This window comes from Urocitellus parryii, chromosome 14, assembly GCF_045843805.1.
Source record: "Urocitellus parryii isolate mUroPar1 chromosome 14, mUroPar1.hap1, whole genome shotgun sequence".
Lineage (NCBI taxonomy): Eukaryota > Metazoa > Chordata > Mammalia > Rodentia > Sciuridae > Urocitellus > Urocitellus parryii.
This window is the reverse complement of record NC_135544.1, coordinates 42,459,003-42,483,640: the sequence shown is the minus strand read 5'-3', so window position 1 is coordinate 42,483,640 and position 24,638 is coordinate 42,459,003. Positions and strand designations below refer to the sequence as shown.

General features: G+C 35.6%; 1 protein-coding gene across 1 annotated transcript in view; it reads right to left on the bottom strand.

Moving 5' to 3' along the window:
• The window catches only part of LOC113183458 (putative ATP-dependent RNA helicase DDX60), a 112,888-nt gene that overhangs the window by 4,052 nt on the left and 84,198 nt on the right, over positions 1-24,638 (bottom strand). The window contains exons 30-36 of the mRNA XM_077792565.1: positions 22,926-23,126; positions 11,737-11,841; positions 11,354-11,495; positions 9,456-9,577; positions 4,433-4,580; positions 2,106-2,248; positions 647-798 (exon numbers count right to left, since the gene is read on the bottom strand). Coding sequence (XP_077648691.1) covers positions 647-798; positions 2,106-2,248; positions 4,433-4,580; positions 9,456-9,577; positions 11,354-11,495; positions 11,737-11,841; positions 22,926-23,126 — 1,013 coding nt within the window. The remainder of the gene's footprint in view (positions 1-646; positions 799-2,105; positions 2,249-4,432; positions 4,581-9,455; positions 9,578-11,353; positions 11,496-11,736; positions 11,842-22,925; positions 23,127-24,638) is intronic.

Below are 24,638 nucleotides of genomic sequence, written 5' to 3'. Positions count from 1 at the left end.
TATTACTTTTGATAATGGTGTCCCTGACAAAGAGCTAAAGCAACTGTCACATCCTCAGAAGTGTGAATTGCATACTCTGTGTATACTGTTCTCAGATATTAGAGAGCATAGGATGGTCTTTATTTGTCCTTCAGTTTAAAAATATCTAATAATGGATAAATGGGATTGAAAGAAGTAAAAATATATTTGAGATCTATCTTTATGTCAAGTGAGATGGCCTAAGTGCCAACATGTTGTTGGTAAAGCACAAACAATAGTACAGAATTGCAGGGCACGATGGCACACTCCCAGCAGCTGAGGAGGCTAAGGCAGGAAGTTCACAAGTTCAGGAAGGAAGTTCACTCAGCAACTTAGCAAGGCCCTAAGCAATTTATTGAGACCCTGACTCAAAATAAAGAAGTAAAAACAGCAGAGAATGTGGCTCAGTGGTTAAGAGCCTGTGGATTCAAACCCCAGTAATATTTCCTCTCCACCACACACACACATAAAAGGATAGAATTTGTCATTTGTTGCCATTAGTCTATAAAGCAAAAGTGTTATATGTTTAGCATGACTAACCTCTACCTAAAACTGTACAGAGAGCTTTCCCCTAAAATCCACTTAATTGATTCATTCAATGGAAGTGGAGGCAAGAGAGAAGACATACCCATTATCCTGGTATAATCCTTCCAGGGAACCGTGCTTGTAGAAATCAAGTGCATAAGCATTGAGTGGCATTTTTCTTCCTCGGCTGTCAAAATTTTGTGGCCACAGCACAGGGGCTTGAATGTGATTGACACCAACTGTGTGCAGAACGACCTGAAGAAATATACATATCAATTAGTTACTTATGTGTAAAGAAAATTTAGGATTTATTATAGCAAACCTTGTAGTTACTTCCTTTAATTAATGTTTTTCTAGCACTCTCTTGGTGGGGAAAGAGGAGGTGTCTTTCCCACATCTTAAGCAAGCCTAGAGTACGGATGAGCTCTACCTGCGAAAATCACTGCTTCCATAGTAGACTGATGGCAAGTTCAACCACCCACCACTAGACTGACCGGGAAAGAAAAACTCATTTAAAACTCGACCACCGTCCTCATCAGGACAGGGAATACCTTTGCAAACAGAAGACCAAGGAGCTAGAAGCTAATATGTAACTAGAGAAAAGTCAACTGAAGAACTTTTATTCTGGGAATCGGGTTCTAAAAAGGGGGTAAGAAAGAAGGATGAGAAGAAAGACCACAAAGAGGAAGAAGGAAAGTAAATGGTTTTCTGTCTGCCCCTTTCTGTGAACTGTACTTTACGGGGTCAATGGGACCTCTAGGATACTGCTAGGGAGACTACAAATGGCAGCAGGCTTTCAGAGCAACTCTATTTGTAACAGAAAAAAAATTAGAAACAGACCAAACAATCATCAACAGGAGACAGAGCAACAGGTTGTGTTATATGATGAAATATCGTGAAGTAGGAAAAATAAAATAGAGCTTCAGGTCACAACCTGAATGAATCAGGGGCATAACATGGAATTTTTTTTAAAAAAGCTATTTTTAGGAAACTCCAGTTGGGAATTCCTTCACTTTTTGTGAAATTAAAAGCAAGCATATGTTAAAAGTAAATTTATAATATGACACTTTAAAGAAGAAGAATGAAAAACAAAGTTTAGGAGACTCTGGGGGGGAGAAGGGAGACAATGAAATAGAGGAGAAACATATGGGTCCTCAGTTCTCAGGGGTGCTCATTATAGTTTTATGCTTCATCCCTCAGCTACATGTTCTTTAAAGAAATGGAAGTTTACATATTTAGGATTAAACTGCAATAAGTAATAAAGAGGAAGTTTTAAGAAATTATATCTTGCATTTGACTAGTAAGCAGTATAAAGTGAGCTGAGTAAGGCACAGTGCATTACCATCAAGCAATGCTCTGTAAATATTCACCTGTGAAAGATGCTTCAAAATAGATATGGAATCATTTAAATAAAATAGAGGAAACAAATCTTTCTAGAGTGCAATCTGTAATAATCTGTATGCCAGAACCCGGCACACTTCAAAAGCAGTATCTTTAGGACATCACTGAGAATGGGGTAAAGCCCTGCGGAGGTTTATTAACAAACCCCACTCTTCACTTACATCACTTGAGATTTCTGATTGAAGTAAAGTATCATCAAAATTCCCGGAGAGACAAACAAATGGTGAAATCGCTGTTCTTCCTTCCTTGCAGTTCATCAAGTGAGACACGAGTTGGGAGTCTTCACATTCTTCACCTGTGAATTCTGACCAACAGGAATTGGGATAGGTTCGTTTTTAGAATTTAGTCATACTGCCAAACCTTGTGCACCTGCTCTAGACCATGCTAGGGGGGGGGGGGCATTCAACTTCTCAGGGACTGTCACAGTGTAGACCGAATGAACTGTCTTGCACAAAGTAAGTGGCACAGCTAGGGTTAGGATACATTCAACAAGTGTGAGCTGTTAACATTAGCATCGCTGCTTTAAAAATGTGCATTATGTTTTAGTTGCTTTGATCAACAGGTAGTAAGAAACTGAATTTACATTGTTTACTTTTTTTTTTTTTCTTTTTTGATACTAGGGATGGGTTGAATCCAGGGGCACTTAACCACTGAGATACATCCTGAGCCGTGTGAGTGTGTGTGTGTGTGTGTGTGTGTGTGTGTGTGTGTATTTTAATTAAAGACTGGGTTTCAATGATTTGCTTAGGTCATCACTAAGTTGTTGAGGCTAGCTTTGAACTCACAATCCTCCTGCCTTGGCCTCCTGAGCCACTGGGATTATAGGCATGTACCACTGGCCCAGCTCACATCGTTTACAGAAAATGATCGTTACCTTGGTACTTTAGCTATCTGAATTCAGACTGGACCTAGAGTTTTCTAGACGGGGTAAGCCTGTTGAAAGCCACAGCTAAAGGGGCCCCAGCAAACTTCCAGCTGCCAGCAAACTTCCAGCTGCTAGCTGATGATTGGCTCACTGCAGCCCCAGCAAACTTCTAGCTGCCAGCTGATTGGCTCATCTGCGGTGATGCTCATTGGGCTGTTTCCCCACCCTTTCAGACCAAGGAGCTGCTCATTGGGGGACTTTTTTTGGCTCCGCCCATGCAACCCAGTCAATCGGCCTCAAGAGCAGGAGGAGTGGGGAAGGTGGAGAGGCTTGTGGGAAGCCAGTGGTGGCAGTTGGGCTCAGAGGGAATTCCTGAAGAGCTGTGTGGTGTGGGGTGTGTGTGTGTTCTAAAAATAAAGTTCGTTTCTTTTGACAAGTGGCTCCTGAATTGTGCCCAGCCAGACTGCTGCATATGCCAATAAGCCACTATGAGTAGGTATGGGGATGGTGAGAAAATGTGCATTTCCATTCATGGTCTTATAAAGCTCCAGGTCATATATTCAAACTAGCCTCTCATATGCAATGGAGGCAGAATATTCACATGCTCCCACTTCCCCTCCCTTGCGACATCCACTGTCTGCTTTTGTTCATGCTGCTTCCTACCTTAATAGGACCTGGAAAGCCCTAAGCTCCACCTCCCTGAATGTGTCCAATGGAGGATGTTAGGGAATAAGGAAACCAGTATATAACTACCTGAAACACAAACCTTTTCCTTTATCTCTGTCACCTTTTCCTATTTATTTCCTCCAGAATGATTCCATCTATTAGTCATAAAAAAGAAAAATAAGACAGATGCTCATAGTAAACTGTGCCAAGCTCTCTTTTAAGATATTCACATATATTAATCATTTAAAGCTCACTCAAACTAATACTATTATAATCTATGGATAAAACGAAGACATGATCATGAGGTCACGTGCCCCAAATCTCACTGCTAATAAGTAGCAGAACCAGGGTTTGGACCCAGAAATCTGACCAGAGCCTATGCTCATGAAAAGTAAGTATACTTCTTCTCAAGAAAAAAAGAGACATAACTAATTAGTCTCTAATTTCTCTTTATCCTCCAGATGTTCTTACTTCATTTCCCAGGCTCGACTCAGAGGCAGCCTTTAATCAAGATGATTTACTACTTAGTTTCATTCTCCACTACCTGTTCAACTTCTAGTAATCAGTTTCTTTCTTTGGAAAGCAAAAGGAATCCCTTTTTCTAAGGCAGGCTGACCTTTCCAGGGTTCCAGTCCTCCTCTGAGATTAAAAAGTATGTTTTTAATTAAATAATTTTAAAATATTTTGATTATAGATATGTGTATATACATGTATGTATGTAAAATGTATGTGTATGTATAATATAAAATAAAATATATTAAAATATAACCTTTTAATTATATATGTCTGTGTGTGTGTGTGTGTGTGTATACACTTTTTGTTTTCAAGTGCTAGGACCTTGAAGATTCTAGGCAAGTGTCCTTGCAATAAGCTACAATCAAAACCCTGAGATAAAACAATCTTAGGCAAGACTTTTTATTCTTCAACTATTCCACAATGCAGTTAAAATATACTTACCAATTTTTGACAGTGGGAGTTGATATTCCTGTTTCATATCCGCCAATCTGGACACAATTAGCAGAAAACAGGCAAAGTCCTTTGTAACTTGCATGTTATAGTCATCTAAAGCAGCGCTGAAATCCTCAGGAAGATCATCCAGGAACACCTAGAAGCCAAGCATATTTCAGAGCAATCCATGTATTTTCCTTAAAAACTGAATTGTTGATATAAAAAAAGGCAAAAAACTGTGCAGCATAACTTGTTTATTCAACAATCCCATTGATTCATTCCTTCATTAGTGGAATTAAAGTAAAATTTATTTTTTGTTTCTATTTGCATTTTTAAAAACAAATTCTATATTTTTGCTCTTAAAAGTTTGCTTTGACACAACTCAGTTGAAACTACTTTTTAAGTAGAAGCATACCTTCAAGTAGACATTAGACTTCTCCAAACATTTCAAAGACTCTGATGACATATTTAGAGAGCGATTAACAAGATAAAGGATACTTGCATGACTGGAATAAACTTCACTTGGTTTTTTAACCCTCACTGGATTCATTGTGTAAATATTTTATTAATTATTTTTCTACCTATATTCATGAAAGATATATGACTCTTTTCTGTAACATTCTTTTTGAGTTTTGGTATTAAGATTAAATTTTGCTCCTACCTAGAAAGTGTAAATATTTCTTCTTTTTGATTTTTGTTTGTTTGGTTGGTTGGTTGGTTTGGTTTGGTGCTGGGATTGAACTCAGGAGCACTTAACCAGTGAGCTGCATCCCCAGCACCATTTATTTATTTATTTATTTATTTATTTATTTATTTATTTATTTATTTAAAATTTTGTTTGGAAAAAGGATTTCACTAAATTGCTTAGGTCTTCACTAAGTTGCTGAGGCTGACCTTGAACTTGTGATCCTTCTGCCTCAGCCTCAGCCTCCTGAGTTTCTGGGATTACGCTCAAAACCCGGTTTATCGGCTTCCCAAGACTGAGGTTTTTCTCTTTTCCCAGTTTCGTTGAGACACACTTAATAAATAAAAAATTGTACATATTTTAGGTGTACAATCTCATGCTTTGACATACATACACATTGGTGTTATTCTTTAAATATTTGAAATAAGTGACCAGTGAAGCCATCTGAGTCTCTGGTATTTTAATAGAAGAGTTTGGTTTTTTTTACTAGTAGATTAAGTTTCTCTAATATCAGACACTTAATTTTATTATATCCTGCTTAGTAAGTTTTGGAAATATAAATTTTATAGGAATTTGTCTATTTTATCGAGTCAGATTTTTTAGCATAAAGTAATTCATCATATCCTTTTCCTCTTTTTGATATCTGAAATAATGTTCCATTTTCTTTTCTGATATTTGCATTTTTGCCTCTCTTTATTCTGAGACTTGCTAGATATTAATCAATTTTATTATTTTTTTATAAAGACCTGACTTAGGTTTTGTTAATTTCCCTTGTGTATGGTTGTTTTCAATTTACTTTAATTCTGCTCTTATTTTATTATTTCTTTCCTTCTATATATTCTAGGTTATTATTTTAGTCAATTCTGTGCAGTTGTGACCAAAAGATTTGACAAGAGCAGTTTTAGCAGAGGAAAAGTTTATTGGGGGCTCATGGTTTCAGAGGTCTCAGTACTTAGATGGCTCACTCCATTGTTCTGGTCATGAGGTGAGGCAGAACATCATGGCGGAAGGGTGTGGTGAAGGAAAGCAGCTCAGGACATGGAAATCAAGAAGCAGAAAGCGCTCCACTCACCAGGGACAAAATATAAACCTTAAAGACTTTCCCTCAGTGACCTGTTGCCTCCAGCCACATGGCTACCTACCTGCCTACAGTTACCTCCAAGTTAATCTGTTAGTGAATTAATGCACTCATTAGCAAATCATTTCATCTCTCAACTTTCTGCATTGTCTCCCACATAAGCTTTTGAGGGACACCTCATGTCTAAACTTTCCCAGATCCTTAGGCTGTTTTTTTTTTCAGCCTGTCTTCTTTTCTAATATGTGATTTGGATACTCTAAATATTCCTTCAAGCATTGCCTCATTATATTTTATTAGGATTTGTAAGTCTCATTCATTCGTTGTTATTAATTTAAAATATTTTATAATTATCACTTTACTTCTTTTTTTTCCTATGTGCATTTGGAAATTAATTTGTTTAATTTCCTGGCAATTAAAGTATTTCTGGTTAGTGTTTAACTGCCACAACCTTTTTCAACATTCTACTTCCAACTTTTCTTGAGATTTCATACCAAAAATGCAATATACTTGTGTTGTTTGTAAACACATATTTGTGTATTCTATAAAGTATATGGATTTATTTTAAAATAAAAATATAATCTGAAAATCATAGGATTTTTACTTGGTATATTTAGTACATTTATATTTAATTTAATTATTTGGGGCTGCGGATATAGCTCAGTCAGTAGAGTGCTTGATTTGCATGCACAAGACCCTGGGTTCAATCCCCAGCACCACCAAAAAAAAAAAAAATAGTATAATTAAGTTTTCTACTTCATTATTTTTTCTTATTTGTACCATGTGTTATGTAACCTTTTCTCCTCTTTTATTATTTCTCTTAATTCAGTGTTCCTTCTATTACTCTCTGTGTGTTCCTCATTCTCTTCTGCATTTTTATGTTTCCAAATTTTAGATTTTCTTTCCATCTGCCTACAATGTGTGATATTTCTTTTTTGCAAGCTTAACAGCAGCAAGTTCAGATCTCATGCCTGAACACACAGTAATCTCAGGTTACTTTTGAAGAATATATTTAGATTTCAGAATTAAGAGTTACTCATCCCATAAAATATATTATTCCATTGCTTCTAGCTTTCATTATTTTGATTTAAAAGTCAGGTGTAATTCTAGCTATCACTTCTTTGAAGGAAGCATGTTGCCATTTTGTATCCCTGTGGTTTTCAAATTGAAATTTGAAATTTTGAAATTGACGAAGTTTTTGAAACTATGGGTTTTCTGTCTTTCATCAACTTGTAAAATTCCCAGCCATTAGTTTTTTTGACTCTAGTTTTATATTTATTCCTCTTCTTCTTTTCAAATTCCAATACAGTATGGTCCACATATCTTTTATGGCACCTTATTTCATTTTAATTTTTTCTCTCTGGGTTACACTTTGGATACTTTCTACTGAGTTATATTAACTTACTGATTCTGACTTCTAGCTGCATATATTCTGGGAGTCAAGTATTATATTTTCAGTTTTGTAATGTCCACTTATCACTTTTAAATATATTAATTATCTAGTGAAACTCTCCATAATTTTTACCAATTTTGTGTATGTTTTTCCCTATTGCAACATATTAGTCATACTAAAAGTCCTTGTTTGTATTTTAACTCTAAATCTGTGGGTCTTCTACTGTTACCTGATTTTCTTCCTGCTTATTGGGAATATATTACTGTTTACTCACTTCTTTAGAATTTTTGTTTTGCTTTCAAATCAGAAATAACTTATAAAAGTGTTTTATAGGCTTCAGATGCTATCTTTTATCAAACTAAGTTTATCCATCTTTGTATTTGGCCAAAAGAGAAAGCAGCAATGAATTAAGAATTAAGAATTAATTCAAGTAGACTGAAGTTAACTCTCATTGTTTGGGAATTTTAATAATACTCAGTTTATATCTGCTTTGTCTCCATTCCTAAGTCATGGTTCTCTTGGGATTCTGAGCACAAAACTTGTATGTTACAGAGTGATGAAAACACATTACATGATTGTAGTCTATAAAATTTTTAATCTGTAACTTGAGCTCTATATAAGCACAAAATTTTATTGGCCTTCTTTATTCTCACTGGAGAGGCCCTCTAAATATGCTAACTTCAATTTCCACCCATGTCCAGGGTTGGCAAGTTCTCTGAGACAAAACCTATGTTGGAAATTTCTATCACATCTGGGAAAGTTCTTGCCACTATGCAATTTCAACACATGTAGTCATCATTTCTTTCATAGCTCTCTGCTGCAGGAAGAATGACAACCATCTACTGAGTATATCTTACCTGGAAGCAGAACAATTTCCAAATATATATATATATATATATATAGAGAGAGAGAGAGAGGGGGGGGGGAATGTTTCTATTCAGAATCTACTTTTATTGTATTTATACGATGGCCTTCTTTTTAAGAATAGAGACTTAGTTCTAAGTAAATACAAATTTATTTAAATAGAACAATTAAATAGTATTTCAAGAATGTACATGTTGTGGAAAAGTGTGATAATATTTCAATGACTAATGTTGTGTTCACTGATCTAGAGGATATTTAGTAAGGGCACAGATTTCTAATTCAATATTGTAGGATTAGAAGATGTACACTAACTCTTCTTTTTTGTTCCATAGCATCTTTCCACTAAGGCTATCTGGTATAAACTAGCATATCCTACTTTCTCAGATTCTAATGAACTATATCAGTAATAGTATCTGAAATAATATGAAATCATGACCATCTTTGGTCAAATGTTGCAAATAAAATAATAAAATTGGAAAAGAGTTTCTATGATTTTGGTGTCTGTGAGTAAAGTGATGATTTCCTGGATGACTAGTCTAATGCTTTCTCACTGAATGTGCTATACTTCACAACATATAGTACTATATAGTATTATATTCAAAATTGTACCCTCAGTCAACATTTCCTCAATAATTATAATAGCAATTTTATCTATTATATCAAGGTAAAAAGATCCTAAGAGAACTGTAGATTCAATCATGGGGATGGTTGTTTCACTTAAATGTGTAGTTACCCACATCGATTATTTTAGTCTCTTAATGCTGTGATTTAATACAAGCAAATGAAGGACATGAGTAAGATTTCAATCTTATTTTTTACTCAAGGCATTTAACTTTTTAATAGATTTACAGAGGACAACTTTTGAATTATATATTAAACATTAAACAAACTACGAAAGAACAAATTATTCTACAAAACAAATTACCAAAATAAAACCTTACTGCTGCTAAATCATTCTGGGACTATCTATTGAATAACCTTAATGAATAAATTTTATCACCATCATACACTTTACCTTTGATTGATAAAACTTCAAGTTAGCATCTTGGAACTTTGCTGGAAGATATCTTCTTCCAAAGAGGTGTGCCAGAACTAACACTAGTTTTTCCATAACATCTTGAGAAAAACGTTTTGAGCCTATGAGAAGCAATGTCTTATTATAAATGTGAAAAAGTATCTATTTTTCATGTTTAAATTGATAGTTATATTACATTTCATTTCACAGAAATTAAAAATTTGAGACAGAATCACTGTACTGATAACAGTTTTCATCTGTGCTTTTATTTCAGTCTTGCTCCTATCTGAGTTCAGATTCGTGTCATCCCAAACATGAATTGCCTTTTCTCCTTACATAGATTTCCCTCACTTTGGTCTATTCTAGTAGATGATCAGAATTCTAATCATGTCTCTCTCATCTACTCAAAATTCTCTGACTCAATGACTGATAAACAAAATCCAACTTTCTAAGACTTTCTAAAATTTGGCCCCAAAATAGCCACCTGGCTTTATCTGCCTGCCTGACCTAAGTTGCTATAAGTTCATGACACATGAACACTATACTCAAGTGATAAAAAAAAAAAACTGAAATGTCCTGGGTGTGGTAGCTCATGCCTATATTCCCAGCAATTTGGGAGGCTGAGGCAGGATTATTGCAAATTGGAGGCCAGACTCAACAACTTAATGAAACTCTCAACAACTTAATGAAACTCTCAACAACTTAGTGAGACCCTGTATCAAAAATAAAAAATAAAAAGGGATTGGGGATAGACCTCAATGATGAGACACCCCTGGGTTCCATCCCAGTATCCAAAAAAACAAAAAAAGTGACGCTTAATAACATTGGCTCTAGATTCAGATTGCTTATATTTCAATCTTGATTTTGACTTACTAAAACTGTAGGACAGAACCATGCCAATTTGTTTAGCTTCTCTGTATTCTGTGTGCCTTAGTTTCCTAGTTTACAAGACTGATATTGATATCATCTCCCTCATAAAGTTCTCAAATTTTCCATATTCTTGTTTGCAATCATACACACCTATCTCCACATCAATGAATGGATTTGTACATCCCATGGATTGAAGTTATTTCCCCTCTTTCACACATTTTTGAAGAACAGAATTCCCTGAGTAACCTTATGTCATATAACAATGTATATTTACAACACACCAACTACGTCTATTGTAAAAATAGTCTTCTTATCAATCAATATAGAAGGTAAGGTAATGTAAAAGGTATTGAGTTCAGCAGGCATTAGGAAATGTAAAAATTAAACACAAATAGTATGAGAGGCTAACATTTATTTTAGGGATACTATGTAAGGACTTTATTGTTTAAATTAAATCAAAATCTTTTCATAAAAATTGTGTTAAATGGAAATTATTAAAAAAAATTACATGATATGGGCAAAATTTCATATGTTTACTAGTAAAACAAGATTTTGTATTATATAATTAATATAATATTGGTTATTTAATTATTCCATACAATTATATTTGAAGAAAATATTCCCAAATACTAATAGTGATTATCTATGGATAGTAGAATTCTGGATAATTTTCTATTTTCAACATACAACTTTCCTATATCCTTTTTTATGATGAGAATATATTTATTCTAAAAATTGTATATTATTCAATATGTTCTGAATCCTATAGGCAAGGAGTCCCTGAAGTTAATAGTTTCAAGAAGTTAACACTTTACAGTAAATGTCACAAAATATGGTTGCTTCCCATATAGTCAATATTAGTGAGTGTTTTATTTTATCTAATTTGGGGTACTGTAAATTACATACATACTAACTGTATTTTCTTTGTAGAGAAAAACATTCATGAAGTGCTAACTTTCTATAAATCTATTGCTACTTTTTGGAGATATATATAGAGATATGGATAGATAGATAGACTCCAAGCTTACCTTTCTCAGTTGGCTGACAAAGCTTATGGAAAAGACCTCTCACAAGAAAATTGACAAAAACAAGATTAGAAGGTTCATGATAATGCAAATGTGATACAAGTCCAGCAAACCCCATAGGATTGCCCTCTTGATCTATATATCCCTAAAGAAAAAGAAGAAAAAAAATTATTAGTTTAAAATAGTTATTTAATGCCAATATAAGAGAGATTGATAACAATTATCTGGCCCAACTTTGATAATTGTAAGTAATATTAATGATGAATGTAACCTTCTAAAGATTACAATGAGCTTGACATGGTAAAAACTCTAGATGTTAGCAAACCTATTTCATTAAAAAAAATGAAAAGAAAAAGAAAGAAATGAAAAAAAAAGTATAATCATACCTCTTTCACCAGCAACTGCAAAGAAAATAAGAAGTAGAGTTTTAACATCTCCATGGCTTTGGGTCGTTTGAAGGACAGCAATGAGTGCTTTAGCACTGACAGCACCTATTAAAAAGAGCACTTTTCTTTACCCAAATTTATAAGCATGTGAAATAAATACACTCCTAAGTGGATAATATAGAGTAGGTATTGTCTATATCTATTATACACATGGATATCAGCAATATCCAAGATTCAACTCAATTTCACACAATTGGATTCATCATGTTCCTACACAGATATCCTGCCTATAACAAAACAGAGCACATGGAACAGAACTTAAGAAATAAAATGTATTTCTAAGCAATCTGGTAACAAAAGTCATTCCAATTTAAGAGCCTATAGGTCTTGATCTGGAAGAGCAAAAAAAGATTTATTATTCAGTATCCTGCATTATCCTTGCAAAAATAATGGAACTAGGTTGATTAAAATCAAAGAAATAAAAATACTGATTGGTTTCCAGAGTCAAACAGCAGTGAACTTCACATAGCTTTTGAGGCCCCACGAAAATGTCTATATAGTCTTAATAAAAGGAAAACTTTCTAGCATTACCAAAATTTAAACCTTGCTGCTTTTAGTATGGAGAGTTTATAGAACCAAGAAAGAATTTGTACTTTTGTTAAAGGGAATGGACTAAGTAGAAGGAAGGAAGGGAGAGAGAAAAGCAGGAAGGAAAAGGGGGAGAAGAGTGATACATTTTAAGGGAACTAAAAATGACCTTTTCTACAGTCCTTTTTTGTTTACCCATGTGCCACTTCTACAATAGTCAGAGATTGCAACTATCAAAAAACAGCAGAGTAGTTATGAGGTGATGAATTCATAGTGATTCACTGTGACCTTAAAAGGGTAGACCCCATGATGAGCCTCACCAAGATGAATGGATAAAGAAAATGTGGTATATATACACAATGGAATACTATTCAGTATTAAAAGAGAATAAAATAAAATCATGGCATTTACAAGTAAATGGATGGAGTTGGAGAATATAAATGCTAGGTGCAGTAAGGCAATCCCCAAAAAACAAAGGCCAAATGTTTTCTGTGATATGAGGATGCTGATCCATAATGGGGATGGGGGGGAGCATGGGAGTTACGGAGGAACTTCAGATAGGCAAAGGGGAGGGAGAGGAAGGAAGGGAGCATAGGGGTAGGAAAGATGGTGGAATGAGATGGACATCATTATTCTAAGTACGGGTATGAAGACACGAATGTGTGACTACTTTGTGTACAACCAGAAACATGAAAAATTGTGTTCTATATGTGTGCTGAGTTGAAATGTATTCTGCTGTCATATATGACAAATTAGAATAAATAAATAATATTTTTTAAAAAGATGATTTGAATCCTAAAACATTGCACATTGTAGGTTATAGTGACTAACAACATCATATGATCCACACTTTGAACTTATATTGCTTAGTTATGCATTGTACTTATATCACATAAAATATCTACCTATGCATATATGTATGTTTATTTATATCTATTTATATTGTGTTTTTATTTTCTCTGACCTAGTACAAGGTAAGTACTCTAAGGCCAGTGATACTTGTTTGCCAGATTTTTTGGTGTAGATTTAATAAATATTTGTAGCGTGTAGTACTTGAGTAAGAATTGCAATGCAGCCATCAGGGGAAGCATTTGTCACATAAGACGGGTGGTATGAGTAGACATCACTGACCATAATGTTAGAACAACCAATGTAATGAGGTAAGGCAATAGGCCAAAGCATGTATCTGAAAAGAAATAGCAGGAACCATTGTTCTCAAACTATTATGTGCCTTACTCTTGATGAAACAAGTAGTGGGCAAATGGGACACCAAGAGATGAGTTCAACAAGTTAACCAGAGATCAGATTCTAGAGAACCTCACAGACTATGATAAGAACATTGGTTTTTACTCTAATTTTTAGAGTACAGCTATCAACGTTGGTAGGTCTCATCTATGAAATTTGTTTTATGCATGCAGCAAAAAAATCCTTTTGGAAAATTATTTGGCCTACTTAATGAATATCAAATAATACAGTTCTATGAGAGAAAGCACAATGGCATGTATATAGACAAGATAATTTGATATTTTTTAAAAATAAATGCACTATTTTGACATGAAAGAGTGATATATGATATAGCGAAAAATTTTAAGAAAACCAAAAGTCTAGCAGAGGAATTAAAATCCACGTTTGTATTACTAAAGAACAGAATTGACACTTTGAGGAATGCATCAGTGATGTGGAAAGTAAATTTTATGTTCTCTTGTAATGATAGTAATGTTAGAGCAAAGAATTTCATGTGAAGCCAATCAATAGAGAGTAGGGAAAAAAGGGTTTTACTTTTTAAAAATTGCAAATTTTCATGAATAAGAAATTGAATTAAAAAGAAGCAAATAGGATTGGGGTTATAGCTCAGATGGTAGAGTGCTTGCCTTGCATGCACAAGGTCCTGGGTTCAATCCCCAGCATCACCAAAAAACAAAAAAGAAGAAGAAGCAAATAACAAGAATATAATTTAAGAAATACATTTTGTTGTTGTTGTTGTTGGAGGAGGAGTTCAATGGCAGAATGGAGAAGGTCGCTTTTCTGGCTGCTCTGTGGTGTTAAACCAAGAAGGCAGACAGGCAGCTTCCTAGCAAGGTGGGTAAACACGGGCACGGGGAGGAGTGGAGGAGGGGGACTCAACTGGAATTTAATACTCCACATTCGAAGACAATTGGATACTCAGAAGGTTGGATATAATAAAGTAAGGGAAAAAATCACCAGGGCCACAGTAAGAGTGATCCCTCTTCAAGCAAAGTGGAGGAATGAAGGAATTAAAGGAATACACATTTTCAGGATGCCTGAGGCATGTCTGGGTTTAGAGACTAAACTGAAAAGCAGACTGCACAATATCCTTGTGTGGGACAGAAGCCACCTCTCTCCCAGGTATAAGTAGAGGACAGAGAAAGGAACCATTTTGCAGCTGCAGCATGGGGGAAACAGGTGGGGGAGTGATTCCTGACAAACCTGAGCTTGGCCTGAAATACAGGCCTGACAAACCCACACTGAATGACACAGGGTGTGTCTAAGTGACCAGGAGAAAATCAAATGTGGAGAGAGGTTCACGCAGAGGTCTCATGGCTGTGGAAACAAAGGTCTCTCCCTCCCCCTCCAACCCAGCTGCTTACAGGACCAGTGGGGAGAGACACACCTGGCTGGAAATTCAAAAGGGTGGGGCAGGAGAGATTGAGTTTGGAAACTGAACTCAGGAGACCAGGAAACATGGGGTCTGCGGGTCACATAGTGACCAACGATTGGCTCCTCCACCACACCTGGGACCCAGGGGAAATCGTTGGGGTGCAGTCTTCCAGCATGGACCAGCAATTGCTGGGCCCTGAAAGTACACTGATTGAAGACCTCCAGACAGATAGGCATTCAGGGAAGAACCTGGAGCATACCTAGGCCTACCCTCCCCCGCAGGAGTTCCGCCTGTGAGATTACCTCTCTCACTCCAGCAACCCCCTCTAAGGATGGAGCAAGCATCACACTCCACCTAACACTCCTGAGAAGGGAAGTTGAGAACCTTCTGAACTCTAACACAAACAATTCTTTAACTTTTTATTGAGAACATTTTTTTTCTTTTCTTTGTTTAATTGTAACCTTAATGGTCATGGATATTTATACATATTCATATATTTTTTTCTCTTTTCTAGCATGTTTGTAGCTAGTTATTTTTCATGGATAGGTATTTTGAGGACTAGAATGTTTGATTAGTATATTTCAGTTTGTTTTGTATTATTTTATATTTATTTATAATGTTTAACATTTTTACTTCATATATATTTTTCTATAACTTATCCACTTCCCTTGAATCTCTCTCTTTTCTTCTGCTAACAGCCAATCTCTATATTTCTCTTTCACTTTTCCTTTAATTTTTTTCCTTCTCTCTTCTCTCCTCCACCTTCATAATCATCACTTCCTACATCACTTCTGTTCTCTGTTCACCATTTGAAATTGAAAACCCTTTTGCATATATACTGTTTTTATTGTAGGCAATAACTGATGGTATCATTTCTCTTTATTGTGACAATTAACATTGTAGACATCATAGCAGGAATTATTTGGTTTATTGCTGTATATTGTTTGTACTGGATGTTGTTATTATTGGTCTCCCCCTAAATGGTGAGATACTGGAAACCTTAAGGAATATTGTAAGTCCACAGGTTAGAAACTCTACTGCCATACTGTTAAATAGGTAAACAAACAAACTACATAAAAAAAAAAAACCAAGGGAACAAAATGTCCTAAAGGAACCAAGATACTTCAAAACAGAATTCAACAACACCACAGTGGAAGAAATGTCAGAGAAGGATTTTAGAATGTACATAATTAAACTGATCCATAAGGTAAAAGATGATTGATGTAAGGAGTGAAATCAGAGAGAAAATACAGGAGGTGAAAGCTTATTTCAATAAAGAGACAGAAATTCTGAAAAAAAAAATTAAGCAGAAATCCTTGAAATGAAGGAATCAATAAGCCAAATTAAAAATTCAAAAGAAAGCTTCACCAGTAGACTAGACCACTTGGAAAACAGAGTTTCAGGCAATGAAGATAAAATATATAATTTTGAAAATAAAGTTAATCATGAAAAAAAGATTTGAAGAAACCATGAACATAACTTATAAGAAATATGGAATAACCTGAAAAGACCAAATTTAAGATTTATCAGGATAGATGAAAGCTCAGAAATACAAACCAAAGGAATGCACAATCTTTTCAATAAAATAATATCAGCAAATTTTTCAAATCTAAAGAATGAAATGGAAAATCAAATACCGGTGGCTTGCAGGGCCCAAAATATACAAAATTACAATAGACCTACAGCAAGGCACATTATTCTGAAAATGCCTAACATAGAGAATAAGGATAGAATTTTTAAAGTTGCCATAGGAAAGTGACAGGTTTCATTTAGAGTGAAACCAAGTTGGATCCAACTAATTTTCAACTCAGGCACTTAAAGCTAGGAAGTCACTGAATAATATATACCAATTTATGAACAAAATGGATGCTAGCCAAAACTACTACACCCAGCAAAACTAAGTTTCAGAATAGATGATGAAATAAAAACCTTCCATGATAAACAAAAGTTAAAAGAATTCATAACTAGAAAGCCTACACTATAAAACATACTCAATAAAATATTTCATGAAGAAGACATTAAAAGTAAAAGTGAAAAACAGCAAAAGGAGGAACTACACTAGAAAAATACTCAAAGAAGAAATTGATTCAAATTTAAATGCCAGAAATAAAGCAAAATGACAAGGAATAAAAATCATTTCTCAATAATAATGTTTGAATGTAAATGGCCTAAACTCAACAATCAAATGACACAGACTGACAGGCTGGATTAAAAAACAAGACCCAACAATATGTCATCTCCAAAGACACACCTCATCAGCAAAGATGTCTACAGACTGAAGGTAAAAAGATGAGAGAAATAAGTATCATTCACATGGATTTCTTAAACAAGCAGAGGTTTCTATCCTCATATCAAATAAAGTTGACTTCAAGCTGAAGTTAATCAGAAGGGACAAAGAAGGGTATTTCATATTGCTTAAGGGAATTAGACATCAACAAGACATAACAATAATAAATATTTATGCCCCAAACAATGGAGCATTTATGTATATCAAACAAACCCTTTTCAAGAATCAAAGAGACCATTACACAGTAATACTGGCTGACTAGTATACCATGATCAAATGGAGTTCATCCCAGGGATGCAAGTTTGGTTCAACATATGGAAATCAATAAACATAATTCACCACATCAATACACTTAAAGACAAGAATCACATGATTACCTCAATAGATGAAAGAGAAAGCAATTGACAAAACACAGCATCCATTCATGTTCAAAACACTGGAAAAATTAGGGGCACTAGGAACATACCTCAACATTATAAAAGCTCTATATGTTAAACCCAAGGCCCACATCATTTTAAATGGAGAAAAATTGAAAGCATCACCTCTAACTTCTGGAGTAAGACAGGGATCCCCTCTTTCACCACTTCTATTCAACATAGTCCTTGAAATCCTAACCACAGAAACTAGGCAGAAGAAAGAAATTAAAGGAATATAAATAGGAAAAGAAGAGCTCAAACTATTCCTATTTGTAGATGACATGATTCTATATTTAGAAGACCAAAAAAAAAAAAAAAACTCCACCAGAAAACTTGTACAACTCATAAATGAATCCAGCAAATAGCAGGATATAAAAGTAACACTCATAAATTAATTACATTCCTATACATCAGTGATGAATCAATGGAAAGGGAAATTAGGAAGACTATCCTATTCACAGTGGCCTCAAAAAAAATAAAATAAAATTTGGGGAATCAAACAAAAGAGTATGAAAGCCTTATGCAATGAAAACTATGGAACACTAAAGAAAGAAATTGAAGAGGACCTTAGAAGGTGGAAAGATCTCTCACGTTTTAGGACAGGCAGGATTAATATTGTCAAAATGGCCATTCTACCAAAAGCATTATACAGATTTAATGCAATTCCTATTAAAATCCCAATGACGTTCTTCATAGAAATAGAAAAAGCAGTCAGGAAATTCATTTGGAAAAATAAAAGGCCCAGAATAGCCAAAGCAATCCATAGTGAGGAAACTGAAGCAGGCTAACAATAATGATCACAAAGGACTCTGGAGTTCCAAGTTTGTGAGTTATTTGAACCTGATCTCATAGATGTAAAAGTCTTCGTAACCTCTGACATTGATAAACTTGATCTGGTTTTCACTGATAGGATTATGAGTTACCGTCTTCATGGTTTCTCAGAGACTGGCTAAAATACGAATTGCTTTTGTGATAATTGTTTACAAAAAAAGTAATGCTTTGCTGTCTTGGTTATTGTTGTCTTAGCATGATCCCTGCCCTATGTGAGCCTTGTCCAGACTCCTGCCATCTACCACTGTGGGCCTTTGTACTACTCTGATGTTGAATACCCTTAACTCTTCACACCCAACTTATTAGAGAACAAAGACTTTGGGATACTTCCTCCAACACTGCCCTCTTTCAGCAGGAAGCTGCTTGAGATTTCATTGCCTATTTTTCCATAAAAATGAAATGTAGAAATTAATTGTGGGGAAATGTAACAGTGGTTCACTTTATGCTTTGAATATAGTCCTTGGTGCTTCGCCACCACAACTTATTTTTAAAGTTGATATGTTTCTTTCTCTTCCTGTTTTCCTGTGTCTCCCTAATCTCTTCCCATCCTTAATCTCAGAGGAAACAGGATAACCTTTCTTCCCCATCCTAGGCAGAGCCATCTGGCCTTGAGTTCACAGCCACCCTAGGAGCAAAGTAATCCAGACTTTGGGGATGGTACCAGAAGATCTCAGAGATGACTATCTCCAAAATTAACAAGTGAATTACAATTCCAACAGAGAACACACAAAATGTAGCCTTTGAATGACCTCTTTTAAAAACCCCTGTTTCTGCTGATGGGCAGAGTTATAGCCTCTGAGACAGGAGTCCCCTGTGTTTCTCTTTTGCTAACAAAAACAAAAAACAAAAAGTAAAGCAGAAGGCATTACAATACCAAACTTTAAATTATACTGCACAGCTATAGTAAAAAATATGGTATTGGCACCAAAACAGACATGAAGGCTAATGGAATAGAATAGAAGACACAGAAAAACCTGCATAAATACAGTTAGCTCATACAAGACAAAGGTGCCATAAACATACATTGGAGAAAAGATAGCCTCTTCAATAAGTGGTGCTTGGAAAACTGGAAATCCATATGTAGTAGATTAAAATTGAACCCCTATTTCTCCATCTACACAAAACTCAACTCAAAGTGGATTAAGGACTTAAGCATTAGACCAGAGACACTGTACCTACTAGAAGAAAAAAGTAAGTCCAACTCTTCATCATTTCAATTTAGGAACAAAATTCCTCAACAAGAGTCTTATAAGCTCAAGTAGTAAAATTAAAAACAATAAATGGGATGGTATCAAACTAAAAAGCTTCTTTACAACAAAGAAAACAATCAAGAACATGAAGAGAGAGACCCTATAGAATGGGAGAAAGTCTTTGCTATCTGCACCTCAGGTAGAGGATTAACCTCCAGGTTACACAAAGAACTCAAAAACTTAACCCCCCTGGGAAAAAAAAACAAATAACCCAATCAATAAATGGGCAAAGAAACTGAACAGACTCTTTACAGAAGAAGAAATGAAATTATTAAAATTATATGAAAAAATGTTCAATATCTCTAGCAATTTGAGAAATGCAAATTAAAACTACACTGAGATTTCATCTCACTCCAGACAGAATGGCAATTATCAAGAATACAAGTGACAAGTTGGTGAAGATGTGGAGGAAAAGGTACATCATACATTGCTGGTGGGAGTACAAATTGGTGCAACCACTCTGGAAAGTAATATGGAGTTTCCTCAGAAAACTGGAAATGGAACTACCACTTGACCCAGTCATTCCACTCTTCAGCATACACCCAAAGGGCTTAATATCAGTGTACTATATTAACGTGGCTACAGCAGTTCAATTCACAATAGCTAAGTAATGGAACCAAACTAGGTGTCCTTCAACAGATGAATGAATAAAGAAAATGTTATACACACACACACACACACACACACACACACACACAATGCAATATTACTCAACCACAAAGAAGAATGAAATTATGGCATTTACTGATATATGGACAGAACTAGAGACTATTATGCTAAATGAAATAAGCCAGTCCCCAAAAAACAAAGGCCAAATATTCTCTCTGATGCATAGATGCTAGCACACAATAAGGGGAAAGGGGAGAGAAGTTCATTGGGTTAGACAAAGGGGAATTAAGGGAAGGGAGGGTGGGTGGAAATAGGAAAGACAGTGGAATGAATCAGATATAACTTTCCTGTGTTCATATATGAATACATGAACAGTGTAACTTCACATCAGGTACAACCACAAGAATGGGACATTATTTGGGGTTGGGGATGTGGCTCAAGCGGTAGCGCGCTCGCCTGGCATGCGTGCGGCCCGGGTTTGATCCTCAGCACCACATACCAACAAAGATGTTGTGTCCGCCAAATACTAAAAAAAAAAAAAAAATATTAAAAAATTCTCTCTCTCTCTCTCTCTCTCTCTCTCTCTCTCTCTCTCTCTCCCTCTATAAAAAAAAAGAATGGGACATTATATTCCATGTATGTATAATATGTTAAAATATACTCTATTGTCATGTATATCTAAAAAGAACAAATTAATTTTTTTTTTGATTTGGTAATTATATTAAATGGATTCTGCTGTTATGTATAACTATAAAGAACCAATAAATTAAAAAAAGAAAAATACCTCAACCTTATAGAACTATGTGAATGTATTGAATACTACTAAACTGTAAATTTAGAATGGTTAAAATGGTAAATTTGGCATTATGTGCAATATTTTCCCTACAAAAATAAAAACCCTCACATCAGGACTGAAATATCTCATCATGTAATACCTAAAACATTGATTTTAAAAAGGATTTATAAAATATAAAATCCTGGAAAAAATCATTTGAAAGAGGATAAAGAAAATGGGTTAGGATAGTTATATCAGCAGAAAAAAAGAAGAAAATTACTGCAAGAGGAAAAAAATAAACCTGGCTTCTCCAGCTGAGACCCCAAGAGTTTTCTCCTCTAACACTAAATGCCAAGAGGCAAAGTAGGAATTAGCATGACATGATGAGCAAAAGCACATTTTGAGAATTTTATTGCCAGAAATCAAAGTGGGCATACGTACAGGTTACAGATAAGTCTTCTCCAATATGCTAAGGCAAAGAAAACGAATCACCCTGACAAACTTCTTGAAAAGAAGAACAAGGATTGCTAGAAGACACACTCCTTTCTACAGGGAGGTAAAATTACCACCTCAAAGATGGGGAAATTTGGGTCTAAAATCACCTGTGCCTGCAATCACCTGGTTGGAATTGGTCAACCCATCACAAGAGTCCTAGAATTCTCAGCTCAGCAAACTGTGTCTGGTTTATCTGGGACACTAATTACCACCCATAAAAAGAAACAAAAGGGAAGAGGGGGTCCCACTGTCGTTTGAACATGATCTGTGTTCTCCAAATTCATACTCACTCCCCATTGTGAGGTATTCAGAGCGTAGAAACTTGATCTGATGGTGGTATCTAGAGGTGGGCCCTTGGGAAATTATCCGGAATGAAGTCATGGGGGTGGAGTCCCCATGATGGAATCCCGGTGGCTTTATATGAGAGACCAGAGACACACACGCCTGCTCCCTGTCTTTTGCCACATGATATTCTGTGTCACCTTGGGACTCTGACAGAAAGAAGGCCTTCGGCAGATGCCACCCCTCTATATTGCGAAACAAAATAAACCTCTTTTCTCTGTGACTCACACAATTTATGGCATTATGTTAACAACAACAACAACAGCAAACTAAACTAATGCAGATCCTTTCAACAATGCATTTTCATCAATGAAAATCAAGTTAATTATTAATCTTAAGGCTTCCATTGTGTGATTGGACACAAAATATTTATCTCAGTATAAAATATCAGATAAAGTTTACAACCATACTCTGAAGTTCAATTACATTCATCAACATTATAGAAAACCAAATGCATATCCATGCCTTAGAAAAATGATTGAAAAAAATAACAAAATGATAATGTTATATACCCTTTGGGAAGAAGAACTAGGTATGGATATCTAGTTTTTTCCTTCTTTCAACTTTCTATATTTCCTAAATATTCTTTAATGAACTTGAGTTCCTTTTTATGAAAAATCAATTTTATTACAAAATCATGAAAACATTCCTCTTGGTTTCTAAATGACAGAAACCAGAATCTAACCCGAATCTTTTCCTATCCCTGGCCAGCACTCTTATCTGCCATCTGATGATGTCTGTCACACATGGAAACTGGAATCCTATTTAAGTGATTCATAATTCCCATCCAGCCCCAAATTTTATGTCAGATAGTAGAAACATACAAAACTAATCACTATCCCCCTCAGCTTCCCCAATCCTCTCAGGAGGACTTTAGGAAGAACTTAAAGACCATGAAAGTGGTGGTCTTTTGCAGTCTAGGTTTTAGCCAGGCCCATGATAAAGGCTGAGCCTCAGGCAGTGCCCAGCACGGTACCTTTGCTTTGCCATCCTCTGGGTCATCCCCCTTGGAAGCCAGCAGCATGAGTCGCAGAATCAGGGATATGCTGAGAGGGAACTGTCCTCTCAGCTCAGGAACTTTGGATTTGATGAGTTTTCCTATTTTGGGGAATGGAATATTAAAGAAATATACATCTCCAAGCAGATCCTGACCTCGTCTTCCAGCACGACCAGACATCTGGAAACAGAATAGAATCACAATGTGAAATTCCTCTAAGTGCTTTTCCTATCATAGTATAAGTATTGAGTCTTTTACAGTGTTTTCAAGTTTGTAAAGTATGCCTATATCCGAACATTAATTAACTGAAATGGATGTTGAACTATGTAGGGCTTAAGAAATTCACGATGTCTGAAACAGTTGGAAAATGAGACATTTGTCATTCTTATGTCCTTATTCCATGCCATTAATGTATCAGGGATTTGTAAAAATGATCTACAGAACAAAAGCGGCCACAATGATGAAAGACTAGACCCTGATTTCCAGTTCACTAAAGACTGAACTCTGTGATATAGATTTTCTCTCCCTCCTCATCTCGTCTCATTTCATCTTGTCTCTTTTTCTCTTATCCCTTTATTTCCTGCTTTCTGTCACATACAAATATGTTGAGCTGTGAGTCATAAAATAAAATCTGTGCACACATCAAGGAAATACGAGAGAGATAAAATTCAGAAACGATACTTGCAAAAGCAAGTTAAGAACAAACTGCAGGGGTTATATTAATTTCATTATTAACTGTATAGCGAGCACTAAGTTCTTCTTTTTTCCCCATATAGAACTGACAACAACATATGAGATAGATATAATACTATCCCCATAGTAGATGTAGAAGCTTGGGCATTGGGAATATGAGAAACTGACCCAGCTGGCGCATGGTGGGGGTGGAGGGAGGACACCTGTAATCCCAGTGGCTCAGGAGGCTGAGGCAGAAGGACTGCAACTTCAAATTCAGCCGCAACAACTTAGCGAGGCCCTGAGTAACTTAGTGAGACCCTGTCTCAAAATAAAATAAAAAGGGCTGGGGGCTGTGGCTCAGTGGTTAAGTGCCCCTGGATTCAATCTCCAGCACTGAAAGAAGGAAGGAAGGAAGGAACTGACCCATAATGAAACAACCTGAAAACAGGAGATCCAGAACTCAAACCCTGGCATTTCAATCCCAAATCCATTATTTCAAATATCTCAACACCCTGTCTCCAGAGCCTTAAATATGAGATTCCCAAACATGAGACAAGAGGAGTGTTTATGTAGAAGTAAAGAAAGACAGGGACTGGTCAGTTGGTGGGGAATTACAAGCATGTTATATTGGGTAGGAAGAAGCCCTATGAGGAGATTCAGAAGTACTAAGAGGAGCTGGGGTGGTGGCTCAGTGGTCGAGTGCTTGCCTGGCATGTGTGAGGCACTGGGTCCGATTCTCAACACCGCATATAAATAAATGAAAAAAAAATAAAGGCCCGTTTAAAAAACAAAAAAAGAAATCTCTTAAAAAGAAAAAAAATGGATGTACTAAGAGTCGAAAAAAAGGAGGTGCTTTGATAAAAACTTGAATTTTGGGGTGACATCTAAGTTTGATGTAGCCAGTAAGAAATCTTAACCAAGTGTCCCTAAACAGGGAAACAATATGAAGATAAACTATGCCGTCTTCAGTAGAATAAGGCAATAGAGAATCAAGGAAATTGATCTAATAATATAAGG